The following is a 17,745-nucleotide window of genomic DNA, read 5'->3' as shown; positions in this document are numbered from 1 at the left end:
TAAGGCTGCTACTCGGTCTTCTCTTTACACGTTTATGAACTTTAACCACTTTGTAGATACCGGTTTTGAGCAGAAGGTCTTAGCCCTTGTACACACGGTCGGAGATTCCGACGGAATGTGTCCTATCGGACCGTTTTGTCGGATATTCCGACAGTGTATGGTCTGCATCGGAATGTTTCAGTTGGAATATCTGATGGGCCAAGTTTCCCAACTTGCCGGTAATTTTCCGTCAAAATGCTCCTATCGGACATACTCTGATCATGTGTAGCCTACTCCGACGGACAAAGTGCCACGCATGCTCAGATCAAATTCCTAGACCAAAGTTATTGGCTACTAGCCTGAACGTAGTCCCGTCGTAACGAAATAACGTCATCGCGTTATATACAATCGGATTTTCCGACAATTTAGTCTGACCGTGTGTATGCAACATCACTTCCGAACCTCTTCCGGAATTAATCCGTCGGAATTACTCCGGATTTGGTTGTCGGAATCTCCGACCGTGTGTACAAGGGCTAACAGGTAGCTCTGTAGTTAGCCCCCCCCCCCCCAATCATTCTATTTTGGGGTTTTAGTATATATAGGCTTGTTGATGTGTTGCCTACCCAAAGTAGTCATAAATATGAAGTCCTATGTGCCCTGTGATATACAATTTAGAAATTAAGATTTTGTACTTTTCTTGGAGTACATCACACGATGCAGAGATATCCCTCACCTCTTGTCTGAATCCTACATTTTTCTCCAACCTCCAAGAGTAACATACACTGATCCCACACTGAGTTGTGAAAATTTGAGAAAAGCCTACAGGGAGTGAGTGGGAGGAGCCAGAAACAGACTCTTAGCAAAGTATATGCCCCCTGACCTAATTAGCAAGAGTTGGTGTAAAATCTATGATAACCTCTGGAAATGTCCTGCCAGTTAAGTTTGTATAAATTAACCATTGTGTATCTGTAGGGAAAGGACTTAATCTTATGACTTTATTTCATTATGTTGCAGCCATGTCAGCCCCTGTATATTATGTGCCAGGATATTACGGACAAGCTAATTCACTGTGGTCTCCTTTCCATGTATGAAGTAAGGTATACATTTATGGCAGACATTAACTCACAGGCATTAGAAAGTACGGCAGTGAGATCTCAGGGCCTCTTGCCTGTCTTCTTAGGACCCCAATGCAATTCCAGCTTGTGACACTGGGAGGCGTTCCTTTGCAGATAGCCTTATGTGGAGAGCTACTGATGACTTTTCAGACAGTGACTGCGACTTCACAGAAGAAAAAGTAAAGAGACACTACAAGGTACTGCATGGGTGGGTTGTATTACTGACCAACCAAAGTATAGAATCTGCTTCTTTTTATTATGTGGATATCCATATACCTGCAGTTCTTTTATTTAACTTTTACTCTAAATCTTGAAGTCCTACAGTTGTTTTTTTTTTTTTTTTATAATAACTGCTCTATTTACAGCCAAAAAAATATGAGCTCTTGCCCTCACAGATCATCTGCATTTTGGTGAACCCTCTGCAGCCTACTGATATTATGTTAACATCTTACGGTGGTGAGTGAACTACTCCCGGCTGACATTGGGGCAGGGGGTTGCTTTTGGAGACAGTAGACTGGCTGCTCTGATAACCCAATACAGAGCCTCAAGAGTGTAGTCTAGTGCAGGGTTTCTCAAACTTTTAAAACACAGAGGAACCCTTGACTTATCATCCCGGTCTCAGGGAACTCCTGCTAAAAATGTCTATCTACAATTCCTGATACATTAGTTTCATGGTCTGTGGGAAGAATGCTTCTTATACTTGTGGTCACTGGGATAGCTAAAAGATAGATGGCTAAAAGGGATCAGTGGTATCAGTGGGAACTTATCTCAGAGGCAGAACTTGCTCATTGCTCAAGGAACCCCTAACAACCCTGGTTGAGAAACCCCAGTCTAGTGTATAGAAAAGTAAATTTCCCCCTCCCACAATTTAGTACTGTCTGCTTGAGCAGCTTATTAATGTGAACCTGTGTTTAGATCATGCACACTAAGCATTTGCATATTCTAAACATGCCGTAAGCATTTGCATAGTGGCACGGACGCGACGCGCGGCGACTTATATAGGGACATCGCCGGATGATGTCCCCGTCTATTATGATGTCACAGTCCCAGCATCCTCTGGGACTGTGACACCATAATGGGCGGGGACATCATCTGGTGATGTCCCTATATAAGTCGCAGCGCGTCGCGTCGGTGCCATTGTGAGCGGAGGATGCGACGAGGCAACATCTCCAGAAGAACCGAAGAGGGGGACAAGACCCCCAAAGTCGGAAGAAGAGGGCGGCGGCGAAGAAGAAAGCCGGGCTCCTCCGCTAGTAAAAGAGCTAAAAGAAGATAGCGGAGGAGTCCGGCGAAAAGACCCCCGAAGACGGAAGACCCCGAAGACGGAAGACCCCCGGAGCTGTGCAATAAACTATTTTAACCCTTGTGTGTTGTTTTTTTACAGGTGAACGGGTAGGGATACATTGTACCCCATACTCATTCACATAGGGTGGGGGGCGGGATCCGGGGGCTCCCGGATTCCGATAAGCCCCCCGCCCGCAGACCCCGACAACCAACGGCCAGGGTTGTCGGGAAGAGGCCCTTGTCCTCATCAACATGGGGACAAGGTGCTTTGGGGTGGGGGGCCACGCGGCCCCCCCCTTTCCCAAGGCACCCCCCCATGTTGAGGGCACGCGGCCTGGTACGGCTCGGGGGGGGCTCGCTCGTCCCCCCCCTTTCCTGGCCAGCCGGGTAGCGTGCTCGGACAAGGGTCTGATGTGGACCTGGGGGGACCCCCACGCCGTTTTTTTCGGCGTTGGGGTTCCCCTTTAAGTCCATACCAGGTGGCGGGGCCCGCGATGTCTCCTTCGCGGGCCCCGCCTACCTGGAGACGTGCTCAAAATGAGCGGACTTTTCTCCGGGCGGGAAAAGTCCGTTCATTTCAAAAGTACGGCGGACTGGCATACGCACGGCCGGAATGTCAGCCGAAATGCAAGTCCGGCGGGAAGATTGGAGTGCAAAACTACTTTCTAAGTCCACCGGAGGATACACATGGGGGGATTGTCTGGCGGACTTGAGTTTGCCGGACTTTTCCACTCGGTTGTTTGATCGTGTGTACGCGGCATAAGTGATGTAGCTGGGGGCCAAGTTGTGGATGGCTTTGTAAGTTATTGGTTTTAATTAAATTCATCGGGTGAGTGGCAGCCAATGGAGGGATTGGCAGAGGTGGATAAGTCTGGCAGCAACATTCATGATGGAGTTAATAGGGCATAGCCTATTTAACCACTTCCCGCTCAATATGAGTGGGAATAACTGAATGATGCCTGCAGCTACAGGCATCATTCAGATATCCTTATTTTCAGCCGGCGATTCTGTACACCATAAAAATGATCATAGCGGCAGTTCCACCGCTTAATCATTCTTACAGGCGACGGGAGGGGACATCCCATGTCATCTGGGACCCGGAGGAAAGAATCTGCCGCCACCAGATGACCATAGAGATTTCTGTCGGAGGCCCTGGTGCGATGTTATGACGTAACATCCGGGCCGCGAATGCAAACAAAGTCGTGATCGCAGCTGGTAAGCATGAGAGTGTGGACTTTTTTTCCTGACCTTAGCTTTCCAACCTGGAGGAGAGATGTGGGGTCTTATTGACCCCGTATCTCTCCATAAGGAGGACCTGTCACGAACGATTCCTATACAAGGGATGTTTACATTCCTTGTAATAGGAATAAAAGTGATATATATATATATATATATATATATATATATATCAATCAAACAAATAATTTAAAAAGTCTCTGTCCCCGGTAGCTCGCACTAAGAAGAAGTCCCGCCCACATATGTAAACGCTGTTCAAACCACACATGTGAGGTATTGCCGTGCGCATTAGAGTGCGAGCAACAATTCTAGCACTAGACCTTCTCTGTAACACTAAACATGTAACTTTAATTTTAAAGTGTTGCCTATGGAGATTTTTAAGTACTGAAGTTTGGCGTCATTCCATGACTGTGCCAGAATAGGCCCGATATGGAAGTGGTTAAAGGTAAGCCAATGAGGAGGGAGTTGCAGTTCAGCTAAGAGCTAGCCAGGGACTGAACTAGAAGCTTTGAGGTGTCATTGGTTAGGAAGGGGCATATTTTGGAGATGTTGTGGAGGTTGAGGCGGCAAGCTTTGGACAGTGATTGAATGTGGGGCCGAAAGAGTTCAGTGTCCAGGACTACATCTAGCACCTTGACATGCGGGGATGGGTTAATGGTTGTGCCATTGATCTTGACTGAAAAGTCAGGGGAAGGGGAACACGGGAGAGGAAATATTATGAGCTCGGCTTTGGATCGATTGAGTTTCAGGAAGTAATGTTATATCCAGAATGATATGTCTGTTAGCAAATTAGTGATGTGTGAGGGGTAGAAAGATAGATTTGGGTATTGTCGGAAGAGATGGGCTCAGGCGTGTTTGGGATTCTAGTCCCAACCCACCTGCCCGATCCCGCCAGGAAGCCGACGCGGTGTGCAATGTCGGCTTCCTGGCGTGATCGGGCAGGTGGGTTGGGACTAAGAACCCGAACCAGCCTGAGCCAATTTTTTAGCAGTCCGCATAGAAATTATATTGAAAGCCATGGGAGGCTATCAGCTGACCCAGGAAGGGGGTGTAGATCAAGAATAGGAGAGGTCCAAGTACAGAACCATGGGGGACCCCAATGGAGAAAGGAAGAGGAGAGGTGGAAGTATAATTGTAAGTGACACTGAAGATGCGGTGGGGTAGGATGAGATCCTTGTTTTGTTTTTTTCAGAATGAATAACTTCACATTAAAAGCACCTGCAAAGCTCACAGATGACTTGTTTTAAAGCTCTTTTACTGCCGATTAGGAATATGTAAATAGTTTAATGTCCATAGCCTGGGAAAATGTGCCTCTAAAGTTACTGTTGGCTCACAGGAAAGGAACTTTTAGAAAGTCGTCATTTGCATAGAATCAAATTGGGGCTGCAGCAGAGAATCGGGAAACCTGCCAGCAAATCTGAGGCTTACTTTGGTTTTAATACACCAATGAGAGGTATGGTTTATTGCATACCTTAACTGACACAAAGCTAAAACTAGCTGTTGTCTGTTGGCCATTGTGCCCACATGAAAGGAGCAAGTTTTATTGGAGTAAGTTAAGGCCTGGGAGCATGAAGGGCTTTACACCACAGAGATCTTGAAGGTTTTCCAGTCAACTCATACAGAAATATCCACACAAATTTGTCATCTTTGTTGTGAAGTAGCATATTGACCACTACTGCATGACTGTGGGTTTCCTATGAATTATTTCTGTAAATTTCTGAATTGTAAAATCTTTACAATTTTATTTTAGATATATTAAAATATTTAATGACTGTGCTTCAGGTAAATTTAACTCTGAGAATCCTAAGATACAAATGTGCTACAAAATACAAGAATGTAGTGCAGTAGTATGTTGTTACCGTAACAAGTAGAAATTGCAGTAAACATGGCTTTGGTTTACAGTTAAAAAAAATAAAAAAAGAGTCCACATGTGGCACTAAAAAAAAGCAACAGTCTTTTCAAGTATTAAAAGAGGAAAAGATGATAATTCCTTCACCAGTTTTCAGTGTGTATAGGAAAGCACACCACACCACACCACGTGATAATCAAATCTGCTTACCAGATATCAGCAAGTGATGGGCATTGATAACTTCCGAAGGGATCACATCTGAACTCATCAATCACCAGTAGGTAGATGGTTAAAATACACTGCAAAGCTTGCATCTATTCACTTGTCCCAGGCAGCCACAAAGCGGTAAACTTCCAGCAGTCATTGGGCGTCTCACCCAATCAAGCGGATATCATAACCAAATCAAAATAAAGCAGCATATAGTGAAGCCCGTCTCACTTGTGAAAGAATTTATTGTAGCAACTTACATGCACAATCATAAAGAACGATCATCACAAAACAAAACAGCCGCGGCATTGAGCGTGCTTGTGTCTCATAGCCAGCCTGACATGTTTCACCCGAGTGGGTATCATCAGAGGTTGTCTATTGTTTATGGTTGTCTATTGTTAGTGATGAGTGAAATTCATTGCTACATTTTCCTGTTCTCTTTCCTGTATTCTTACCCAAGTGCAGCATAATCCTACAAGAGTCCCACGACGCCGCTGTTTTTTTTTTTTTTTTCCAGTACATGTCGAGGAAAAGGTTAACTGTACAACCAATTAAGTTATTACTATTAACATTTTGCTCACTACTTTTCTCCTATACTAGTTGGGTCGCTCAGAACATCACGCTGATTTCTTTGTCTTCCTGTGTCATCTTTTGGGCCCAGTTTTGAGGGCATATGAGAAGGCTGCGTTATTCCTGCTGGAGCATGAAACCTGTGGAACTGGTATGATATAAGTTTTATCAGATAGGTTGGGGGAGACACCATGCAGGAGAATGATCTGTTATGAGCATATGTTGTCTTTCATCACCTAAAATCATTTGGGACACATTGAATTTAAAAAACGCAGGGCACAGTCTACCATGTCCTAGTTAGAGGCATGTGGGTCACAGGTAGTACAACAGTAAGAATATTCAAAATAAACGGGTGTCATCTAATCCTTTTACCCTTGCAGACTGGGTTCAGGAAATGTATAACCCTGTAATGTTTGAGAAATACTCTTAGGTGCAGTGCCTCTCAGAAATTTGAAAAAATATGGAAAAGGTGGATGGACGCATCATGTTCTAATTTCCGATCTGTAATAGACAAGGATGACCTGCCATAGAGAGTTTCATTACATTGATATAACATTGGTTGCCCTGGAGTATTTTTTTTTCCAGATACTTCTGAATACTTTTGAAGAATTTGATGGTAATAAGTCAAATGTATTGAAGATGTTATTTATTTTTGTGGTGTGCTTATTGCTTTGTGAAGCTATGTGATTTTTTATTTTTTTTTGTTTTTGTTTTTCTTTCTTTGCGTATGCTACTGTTTTTGTGTGTTTTATTTTTTTCCTTTGTTATATAAATATGAATAAAAAAAAAAATTAAGGAAGACTTAACTGTTTTCTACAGAAACAGAAGCAGACTATGTGGATCAACTGCACCAGTACCTGCTGCTGAAAGCAGAAGAGGATGGATCTTATGGTAAGTTAATGCGTTATGTTTATCGTGTAATAGAATTACTGCTTTAACATGGATGACTTCTTTCATATCTCTTTAATTTACACCTAACAATATATCTATCACCAACATAACTAGGCGTAGAAATGTAATTTTTTTTTACAAATATATAGGCATTGAACAGTTGCAAGTCTTATTTCTTAACCCCTTAGTGACAGAGGGTAAAACAAATCTTAATGCCGGAACACAATTGCAACTTTGACATGTGTTAGTAAAACTGTACATATCGCAACCTCTTTATGTATCCTTGTTTTTTTCAGGACTAATTGGGCATTCTTCTGTTGGTAAATAGTAATAGATATCTCCTAATTTCTTTCTTTATTTTTAGTATGAATGAAAAAATGGCCCAAAATCTTATCTTTATCACTATCTTTATTGCTATTGGCATAATTTACCACCAAATAACAACCCAAAATAAATTCTGCAGTGATGCCACATATGTGTATGTTGTTGTTTGTACCTGTAGTAGGGCCCAAAAACAATGGTGCACATTTTGCTTTTTTTTTATATCCTACATAAAACACAGACACTAATTAAAAAAAAATAAAAAAAAATCTTACCCTAAATATACCTACCCTGAGCTTTGAGCCCAACAATAAACCCTGACACTGACCTAGATTAAACTTTAATCTAGCTATTTTTTTTCTTCCACCCTTTTCAGCCAAAATGCTGTCCACGTGGGTTCTGCTGTTTTCCAGAGTAAGGGAATGCAGGATTTGGCTGTATTTAATAAATGATGTACTACAGATTTCTTGTAGGCTCTGGTCAGTATTGTGGAAACATGCAATAGGAAAAATGCTGGGTCAAAATCTGTGAATTTTTGGGATATGATGCGGACCGCCGTCCAAAACACTGTCAATTTAGGGCATGTCCAGAATATGTGTTATATCTGTACGACACCTCCAATAGTGTTCTGGTGTGTCTGTGAAAATAGTGTGAAGTCGGCTGGGTGTCATATACCATCTCGTTAGTACCTTATAATTTGTTTCTTGTAGCTTAGTACATAGTGAGGATTTGAGCGAGAAGTTTATCATATTCTGAATTTGTAGGGCAGTAAACATGCGGTTTAAATCCGTCTCGCATTTCAGTATACAGGCTAGTGTTGGTTGTTCCTGTGGTGTGTTACGTAGGGCATATGCTTTGGAGAGGACTTTGGGCATTGGTTCTGTGTCAGAGCAGTATTCAAATGTGGTTAGCTGTCTAGTGTACATCTGGGGGTCTTGTATAGTCTGGAGGAAGTGATGTATTTGCGCAGCATTCCAAAATGTAAGCTGATAAGGGCCTGAGGGGTCCATCAACTCTTCAGTGGTGGGCCATTTATCCCCTATCACAAACTGAGAGGCAGTAATTCAGTCGGTTTCACGTAAAGTCAAAAATTGTGTGGGCTGTAAGCTCGGGGGGGGGGGGGGGGAATTTGGGGTTTCCAATAATCAAGATTAGAGGTGATGACTTGGTTGTTTGTGAGGTCAATAGGGTGGCTTGTCAGCATTGTCTCAGGGTGTTCCCTATCAAAGGGTGCAATTTGAGGGCTGGTGGTAAGGAGTCCCAACACCACAATGCTCTCTTCAGGGGTGTGGGAGATTGACTCTGTTCTATTTGTACCCATAATTTCAGTTCACTATGTTGTTGCCAGTCAATGACTCTGCCAAGGTGTACTGCTTGATAATATCACCGGATATCTCGTAGTGCCAGACCCCGTAATGTTTGAGCATAGTTAGCTGGGTATGGGGGATGCACGTTTTTTTATGAGCCCAGACAAATCGGGTGAATAGAACCTGTATCTGCTTGAAGTATGGGGATTGTATTTTGACCAGTAGAGCTTGAAGAGAGAGGAATATTGGCAAAATGCACATCTTTAGTAGATTACTCCTACCAAACCATGAATGAAGGTTCGTATTCCATCTATTGAGTAATACTTTGGTCTTTGTTAACAGAGGGGGAAAGTTTTTAGGTCATAGATACGAGAGAAGTCTGCAGGAATGCTCGTGCCTAGGTAATTCAATGTGGATGATGTCCATTTAAAGCAGAAGCCAGATTGTACTATTGCAAGGGTTTGTGGCGGTAGTGTTATTCCCATCGCTTCTGACTTGGTAAAATTTATCTTCAGGTTGGATAGTGTGCCATAGGTATTGAATTGTTTGAGGAGATTTGGTAGCGAAACTGCAGGGTTTGTTAGTGAGAATAGCAAGTCGTCAGCATATCCCAAAATCTTATGCTGTGTTTTATTGACTGTTATCCCTTGTATGTCAGGATCTAGCCTGATCGTAGAGAGGAAGGGCTCTAGGTAGAGGGCAAACGAGGGGGGATAGAGGGCAGCTCTGCCTAGTTCCATTTCTGATTGGGAAGAGTTCTAAGAGTACCTCATTCACCTTAATTTGTGCAGTCCGGTTGGAGTATACTCCGGATAGCCAGGATTTTAGTGAACAGCTTGAGATCTACATTTAACAGTGATATAGGCCTGTAGCTGCCGCACGCTGTGGGGTCTTTCCCTTCTTTGTGAATAATGGAGATATGGGTCCTAATGTGTCTCTGGCAAAAGAAGAGCCATAGTCAATCGCATTATAGATTGATCATGCGTAGGCCTAAGATTGGAAGTAGTGTCTTGTAACATTGCTCTGCCAAGATCTCAGGGGGTAAAGATGGCATTTGAGATGTTCTAATATATTCCTCTCCAACGGGGGCGACGGTGGCAGCGGTAAGTTATATAAGTGGGAATAAAACTCAGAATTTTTGGGTAATTTGTGCTGGAAGGACTACTTTTCAACCGTCGTCCCTGACAACTTGCGGAATGTACGTGGAGAGTTTGTGTTCCCTAACCATTCTCACCAGTAGTTTCCCACATTTGTCCCCTGCTTCGTAGGTTGTCTTTCTGCAGAACTGCAATGCCACCTTTGCTTTGTATTAAAGCAGGTCAGTAATCTGTTTCCTGAGTACTGTAAGGTCTGTCTCTGAAGCTCGAGAGGGGGCATCTTTGTGTCTAGCTCCCGTTGCTGCCGGTCTATTTAGTAATTGCGAGAGCTGTTTTGTGCATTCTCATTTAATGCGAGCTCCATGCTTAATGAGCATACCCCTCACTGGTTTGTGTGCTTCCCATAAGATGCATAAGTCACAGTCAAGTTGGTCATTTGTTTGGAAGTACAATTTTAGCTCTTTAGTCACCTCCTCTAGTACCTCTGGAGTTTGTAAGAGGCTATCATTAAGGCTCTAAAAACGGTTTCTAGGTGACTGCATACCTGTCAGATTGTAGGTCAGGAAAATTGGTGCATGATCTGACCATGTGATACTGACTATTAACGTGGGTGTCTGTTGATGGTATCAGAGGGACATTGAAGTCACCTCTGAGGATTAGTTGTCCCTGTAGTTTCCCTAGTACCTCGTCTAAAGAAGCATGGTTCTCTTTGGGGGCATAGATTGTCGCTAGCATCACCTGTATGTGTCCTAATAGACCTTTAAGGAAGATGTAGCGTCCCATAGTGTCTGAGAGAGTCCTGGCATTGCTAAGGGGTGTTAGGAATGAATATCGAAACTCCTTTTGATTTGGTCTTGGGGTTAGTGGAGTGGTAGGCCAGTGGGTAGAACCTATTTCATAGGTATGGGAGACAGTTATATTTGAAGTGCGTCTCTTGGATGAAAGCAATGTCTGCATGTGAGTGCGCGTCTTTTTTTCCCTTTGGGATTAAGTGACATCACTACCATTTTGTCCAGTGCCATGTTGAGAGGGGGGGAACCAGAAGGAGGGGGAGAAAGGGGGTGTGGGTTGGAGTGGTGAGATAGAAGATTAGGAGAATCTAGAGAGGAGGGTTGGAAAGGAGAAAGAAAAGGGGGGGGGGGGTGAAATTAGTATAAAAAAGAAAAGAATGGAAAAAAGATCGGAGGAGAAATGAAAAGGAAAGAGCAGTCAAACAATATAATCTGGGCCTATTGCCCTAGTTCCATCTTAAATTATGGCAACTACAATATAACTAAAGGAGGTAAATATTGCGCTAACCAAAAATGAATGTGAAAACAAGCAGCTACATATGAACATAACCAAATTCATAAATAAAACTAAACAATATAATGTAGTGCTAAAAAAGTACTGTGAAAACACATGTGACAAGTATTAAAAATGAAAATAAATAAAGTCCAAATAATAAGTGAATACAAAAAGTCCTTAGAGTCCACATAGGACATAGGATGTGGTGTTTCACATAATATGAAGGCTAGAGAGTGATCTTGGAGACATCTCAAATCAGGGAAATCAACAGAGGTGTCTGTCCCTTTCGGGACCCACAAGCCGACCCGCGTGGCTAAGATGTTTCCTTACCCATCTTATTTTGATACGTTTATTTACAAGGAATGGGGGAAACCGCAGCGAGCCTTTTCAGTCCCAAAACACATGGCGATGCGTTACCCCTTTGAGGAGAGAAAAAATGGACATCTCCACCGATTGTTGACCCCCCAGTATCCAGGTTAAATAAGGTAACCACGATTCTGTTGGAAGGGACTCCTGCTTTCAAGGACCCTGCCGACAGAAGGGCTGAGGCGGTTGCCTGGTCCATGTTTACCATGGTGGGGTCAGAATTGCGGCCAGTGTTAGCCACGGCCCTGGTATCGCAGACGCATACTGAATGGGCTAAATTTTTGCACCGTGAATTGCAAGAGCAACTGGCTTCCCCAGTCTGTGTGTAGCTGGTGGACCAGTTGGTGCAGGGCCTTAAGTATGTCTGTGATGCAGCCTTAGATACGGCCCCCTTTCTCTCTAGAGCCTCAGTATCAGCTGTAGTGCTACGTCACCTGATTTGGCTAAAATGCTGGTCTGTGGACCAGGCATCTAAGAAAGCACTGGTGGACTTGCCCTTCCAGGGAGAGAGGCTTATTTGGAGCCTCGATGCATGACATTATTAAGAATGTTACTGGGAGTAAGAGTACATTACTCCCACAGTCCAGAAAAGGGAAGGAGCCATGCTGTAGGCAAGAGCCCTCTTTTTCCGCTTAGAAGTGGATTTTTCGTCCGCCTGGGTCGGCAGGTAAGTGTTCCCAGTCCGACAAGGTGCCTGCTGAGGGACAAAAGCTTCCCTGGTTTCACAAGCCTGGTAGCAAATCTGTTACCACATGAAGGTTTGCCCCCCGCCCGACTCTCGTCTGGGGGGTCGTCTTCAGCCTTGTGGACCTCCCTACTTTCCGACCAGTGGGTCTGCAAACTGGTTTCCTCAGGATACAAGATAGTTTCTTTCTTGTCCGCCAGATTTTTTCCCTCCAACCTTCATCTTCTTCCCGCTTGTCGGGAGGCCCTGTTTAGGGCAGTACAGGACCTGCGGCTGCGCGGGGTGATCGTACCTGTAGAGACACTGGAAAGGTTTCAGGGTTTCTACTCCAATCTGTTTGTAGTCTCAAAGAAGTAAAGGGTCCGTCCGGTCCTGGACCTCAAGGCCCTCAACAGCTTTGTGAAAGTAGAAAGGTTCAAGATGGAATCAGTTCGCTCAGTGGTCGCTGCACTCCATCAGGGGGATTTTCTGGCATCCCTGGACATCAAGGACGCATACTTGCATGTCCCCATATGCATCAAGCATCAGAGGTTTCTGCGATTTGTCGTCGAGGACAAGCACTACCAATTTGTAGCTCCTTTTGGCCTGGTGTCGGCACTGAGGGTCTTCAACAAGGTACTAGCACCAATTTTGGCTTTGCTGAGGCAGCGAGGGATCACAATCATGGACGACCTCCTTCTGAGGGCAGCTTCCGTCTCAGAATTAAGGGAGGATGTGGCAATCACCATGCAAACTCTTCGGGAGTTTGGTTACTGAACCTTCAGTAGTCTGTGCCGACTGAACGCCTGGAGTACCTGGGCTTGCTTCTGGATGACTCAGAGGTGAGAGTCTTTCTCTCTTCAGACAAGCTAAGCTGTAGACTCTTCAAGCTGCAGTGAAGTTGTTGGTGTCCCGCAGGTGGTCAACGCTGCGTTTTTGCATGCGAGTCCTGGGTCTCATGGTAGCCACTTTCGAGGCGGTACTGTATGCTCAATTCCATACTCGAGTCTTGCAAAAGGAGATCCTGTCCAAATGGGACAAATTCCATTCCATTGTCCCTGGATTGTCAAATTCAGGTTTGCCAGCTAGTCAGGGATTCCCTGCTCTGGTGGCTGAGGTCACTGGTACTTTGGTCCGGGAAGTCGTTCCTTCCTCTTCATTGGATGGTGATCACAACGGACGTACAGTTAGCCCAGGGTCAGTGGACCCAGGAAGAATCCTGCCTGCCGATCAACGTGCTGGAACTTTGGGCAATCCGGCAGTGCATATCCACACAGTCACAGAGGCTGCAGGGGCATCCGGGCAGGATCCAGTCAGACGGCACCACAGCAGTGGTGTATGTCAGCCATCAAGGAGGAACACGGAGCTCGGCTGCAGCACTGGAAGTCGCTCACATCCTGCGGTGGGCAGAGTGGCACGTGCCGGCTCTGTCGGCCGTGTACATTCCGGGAGAAGAAAACTGGCATGCGGAATACCTAAGTTGTCAGATGCTGGACCAAGGGGAATGGTCCCTACATCCGGATGTATTTCGGCTCCTTTGCCTAAGGTGGGGCACGCCAGATTTGGATCTCCTGGCTTCTCGACTCAAGAAGAGTTGCTGTGTCCGTCAATGAACTTAAAGTGGTTGTAAACCCTTACAAACCACTTTGACCTACAGGAAAGCCTAGAATAAGGCTTACCTGTAGGTCCAAGAAATATCTCCTAAACCTATACGGTTTAGGAGATATTTACCTGAAGACAGCCACCGCTGTCTATGGCGCATGCGCCGTAGACAGCGGTGCGCAGGCGCACTGGGCAAGCCACAGATCGCAGCGATATGCCGCGGGAGTGACGTCATCGCTACTCAGTCACAGAGGCTGCAGGGGCATCCGGGCAGGATCCAGTCAGACGGCACCACAGCAGTGGTGTATGTCAGCCATCAAGGAGGAACAAGGAGCTCGGCTGCAGCACTGGAAGTCGCTCACATCCTGCGGTGGGCAGAGTGGCACGTGCCGGCTCTGTCGGCCGTGTACATTCCGGGAGTAGAAAACTGGCATGCGGAATACCTAAGTTGTCAGATGCTGGACCAAGGGGAATGGTCCCTACATCCGGATGTATTTCGGCTCCTTTGCCTAAGGTGGGGCACGCCAGATTTGGATCTCCTGGCTTCTCGACTCAATCGGAAGGTACAGAGATTTGTGGCCAGTTCAAAGGGTCCCTGAGCTTGACGCGGCAGATGCGTAAGTGGCTCCATGGGGGCATTATCAGCTGATTTTTATGTATTCCCCCCACTCAAGCTTCGACCACGTCTGATTCGCAGAGTGGAGGCTGAGGGGATTCCGGTGATTCTGATTGCCCCAGATTGGCCTCGGTGTCCATGGTACACCGACATAGTACGAATGATGGTGGATGTTCCTTGGCGACTGCCGATGCGAGATGACCTTCTGTCGCAAGGTCCGATACTTCATACTGCTTTACTGTCACTGGCTTTAAAGGCATGGCTGTTGAAAGCCAGGAGCTAAGAGACCGAGGTCTGTTGGATTCGGTAATATCCACTATGTTGAGGGCACGGAAGTCATCTTCTCTGAAGATTTATCATCGTACATGGAAGGCCTACATCTCTGTGTGAGGAGATGGGGTGGCGTCCATGTACATATTCAGTTTCCAGGATCCTGCTGTTTTTGCAGCGAGGAGTGGATCAGAAACTTGCATTAAGCACCATTAAGGGGCAGCTATCAGCTTTGGCTGTCTTTTTTTCAGTGTCCCTTGGCACCTCATTCATTGGTGAGTACATTTGTTCAGGGGGTTTGACATGTGGCCCCTCCGGTTCGACCATCGCTACCTCCCTGGGATTTGAATCTGGTGCTCTTGGTGCTTCAGATACCACTGTTTGAAAACATTAGGGAGATTCCATTATTGTCACTCTCTCAGAAAGTTGTCTTTCTAGTGGCCATTACATCTGCCAGGAGGGTTTCTGAGTTGGCGGCCTTGTGCTGCTTCTGTAGCCTTTGTTTATTCCAAAGGTTGTTTTGGCCTTTCATCTTAATGAGGACATTGTGCTTCCATCCTTATGTCCTCAGCCATCACACCCCAAAGAGGTGGCTTTGCATTGCCTGGACGTGGTCTGGGCTCTGCGGGTGTATCTGTCTGCTACGGCTTCTTCCAGAGGTCGGACTTGTTGTTTGTATCGGTGGCTGGTCCGAAGAAGGGACAGGTGGTCTCATTGGCCACCATATCTCGGTGGATCAGACAGATTGTAGTTCAGGCTTATGCCATAAGGGGACAGGCGCCTCCCTTTCCTGTCACAACGCACTCTACCAGGGTGATTGGTGCCTCTTGGGCTTTCCGACATCAAGCGTCTGTTTCTCAGGTGTGTAAGGCCGTGACCTGGTCGTCCGTTCACACTTTCACTAAATTCTACAAGGTTGATGTGAGCGATTTTCGGATGCTTGCTTTTGGCCGCAAGGTTTTGCAAGCGGTTGTTTAGGGTTGCAACTGCGCTGTTGAGGAGCTCTGCTTGTTATGGGTGGAGTTATTGTTGTTTGCTGTTCCCACACCTTGTTTCTTTGACACTGCTTGGGGATGTCCCTAAGGTCAAGAAGAGCTGCTGTGTCCGTCAGTGAAGGATAGAGAAAATAGGATTTTTGTACTCACCGTAAAATCCCTTTCTCTGAAGTTCATTGACGGACACAGCGCCCACCCTTCCTATTTCTGTTTGCTTTTGATGAACTGAGCTGCTGGATGCAGTGTGAGGCCAGTAGGACCGCCTCCTGGGCGGTACTGTGCAAGTGTTGCTGTTTTTAACACTTTCTGCCTAGCCCTCTCCTAAAGGGGCGATATAACCCTAAAGTCAAGAAGAGTTGCTGTGTCCGTCAATGAACTTAAAGTGGTTGTAAACCCTTACAAACCACTTTGACCTACAGGTAAGCCTAGATTAAGGCTTACCTGTAGGTCCAAGAAATATCTCCTAAACCTATACGGTTTAGGAGATATTTACCTGAAGACAGCCACCGCTGTCTATGGCGCATGCGCCGTAGACAGCGGTGCGCAGGCGCACTGGGCAAGCCGCAGATCGCAGCGATATGCCACGGGAGTGACGTCATCGCTACTCTGGCAAATCACAGCGCCGGAGCAGCGAGACCCACCAAGAAGATAGACGCTCGGAACTACAGGGGACAGCGGTGACTTCGCTGGCTCCTGTGTCAGGTAAGTGACACATAATGGACTACTATGCGATGCATAGTAGTCCATTATGCTTTACCTTTGCAGGGAATCAAAGAGGAAGTAAACCCATCAGGGTTTACTTCCTCTTTAAGAGAAAAGGATTTTACGGTGAGTACAAAAATCAGTTTTTTGCTTTTTCAATTTATAGCACTTTCAGCATTCTTAGAAATCATAATGTGCTTATTTTATGAATGTATAGGAATGGGAAAATAATTGCGGGGAAAAGGTCAAGTAGTAACATGTTCTTAATTTTTTTTTTTTTTATTCATCTTAAACTGATGAAATGCATGTGTACAGAAAGACCAGACAGTGTAAATGCGTGTGTAAAAAGTTACAAGTCAGGATTCCCGGAGGGAGGAAAGCCATAAGCATAAAAATATCAGTATTGCACTCACATGACTCCTGAAATGACAAGCATGTGATCTCTCAGATAAGTCCACTGGAGGGATTCTGGTCCGATTAGTGGGTGCCGTGAGCCTGTATCTGCTGCAGGAGGAGATGCAGGGAGCCACCATGTTTACACAAAACTGTCAGAGAGAGCTGTCAGACCCAGGAATGGAATGGCCAATCAGAACACTTTTCGGAGACAGGGCCACGCCTCCGTCAGTCTGCTGGCTAGGCTGACCTCCGGGTTTAAATGTAATCTGTAATTAAGCCTGTATTAGCCAGGGGAACTGCGGATTGGCAAAAATCTGTGTAATATAATTTAAGGAAAACAAAGTAAGTTATTGGTAACAATAATAATTATGACAAAAAAAAGTATCTATGTAAAGATTTGTTATAGAATTATTTTTTAAACAAATTATTTTACATACATCGTTAAATATATATATATATATATATATATATATATATATATATATTTTATTTTCATACCCATATGTTTAACCACTTGCCTACTGGGCACTTAAACACCCCTCCTGCCCAGACCAATTTTCAGCTTTCGGTGCTCTCACACTTTGACAATTACTCAGTCATGCAACACTGTACCCAAATGATTTTTTTGTCCTTTTTTTCCCACAAATAGAGCTTTCTTTTGGTGGTATTTGATCACCTCATGACAGAAAATTTTGAAAACAAACGCATTTTTTTTGTTTCTGTGATAAAATTACACAAATTATTAATTTTTCTTCATAAATTTTGGCCACAATTTATATTGCTACATATCTTTGGTAAAAATAACCCAAATTAGTGGATATTATTTGGTCTTTGTGAAAGTTAGAGAGTCTACAAGCCGTGGTGCGAATCATACAAAATTCATCACATCTGATGTACTGGTGGCCTATCTCATTTCTTGCGACCCGACCAAGCCAGGAAAGTAGAAATACCCCCCAAATTACCCCTTTTTTTGAAAGTAGACATTCCAAGG

At 44.9% G+C, this 17,745-nt stretch overlaps 1 protein-coding gene across 1 annotated transcript in view; it reads left to right on the top strand.

Moving 5' to 3' along the window:
• Positions 1–17,745, top strand: part of GPAT2 (glycerol-3-phosphate acyltransferase 2, mitochondrial) — a 206,570-nt gene that overhangs the window by 173,983 nt on the left and 14,842 nt on the right. Inside the window, 4 exon segments of the mRNA XM_077469522.1 lie at positions 994–1,071; positions 1,160–1,291; positions 6,271–6,391; positions 7,060–7,131. Of these exon segments, the coding sequence (XP_077325648.1) occupies positions 994–1,071; positions 1,160–1,291; positions 6,271–6,391; positions 7,060–7,131 (403 nt within the window).

This window comes from Lithobates pipiens, unplaced genomic scaffold, assembly GCF_037356315.1.
Source record: "Lithobates pipiens isolate NorthernLeopardFrog02 unplaced genomic scaffold, aLitPip1_a1.2 Scaffold_8, whole genome shotgun sequence".
NCBI classification, from domain to species: domain Eukaryota; kingdom Metazoa; phylum Chordata; class Amphibia; order Anura; family Ranidae; genus Lithobates; species Lithobates pipiens.
This window is presented reverse-complemented; position numbering and strand designations above follow the sequence as displayed.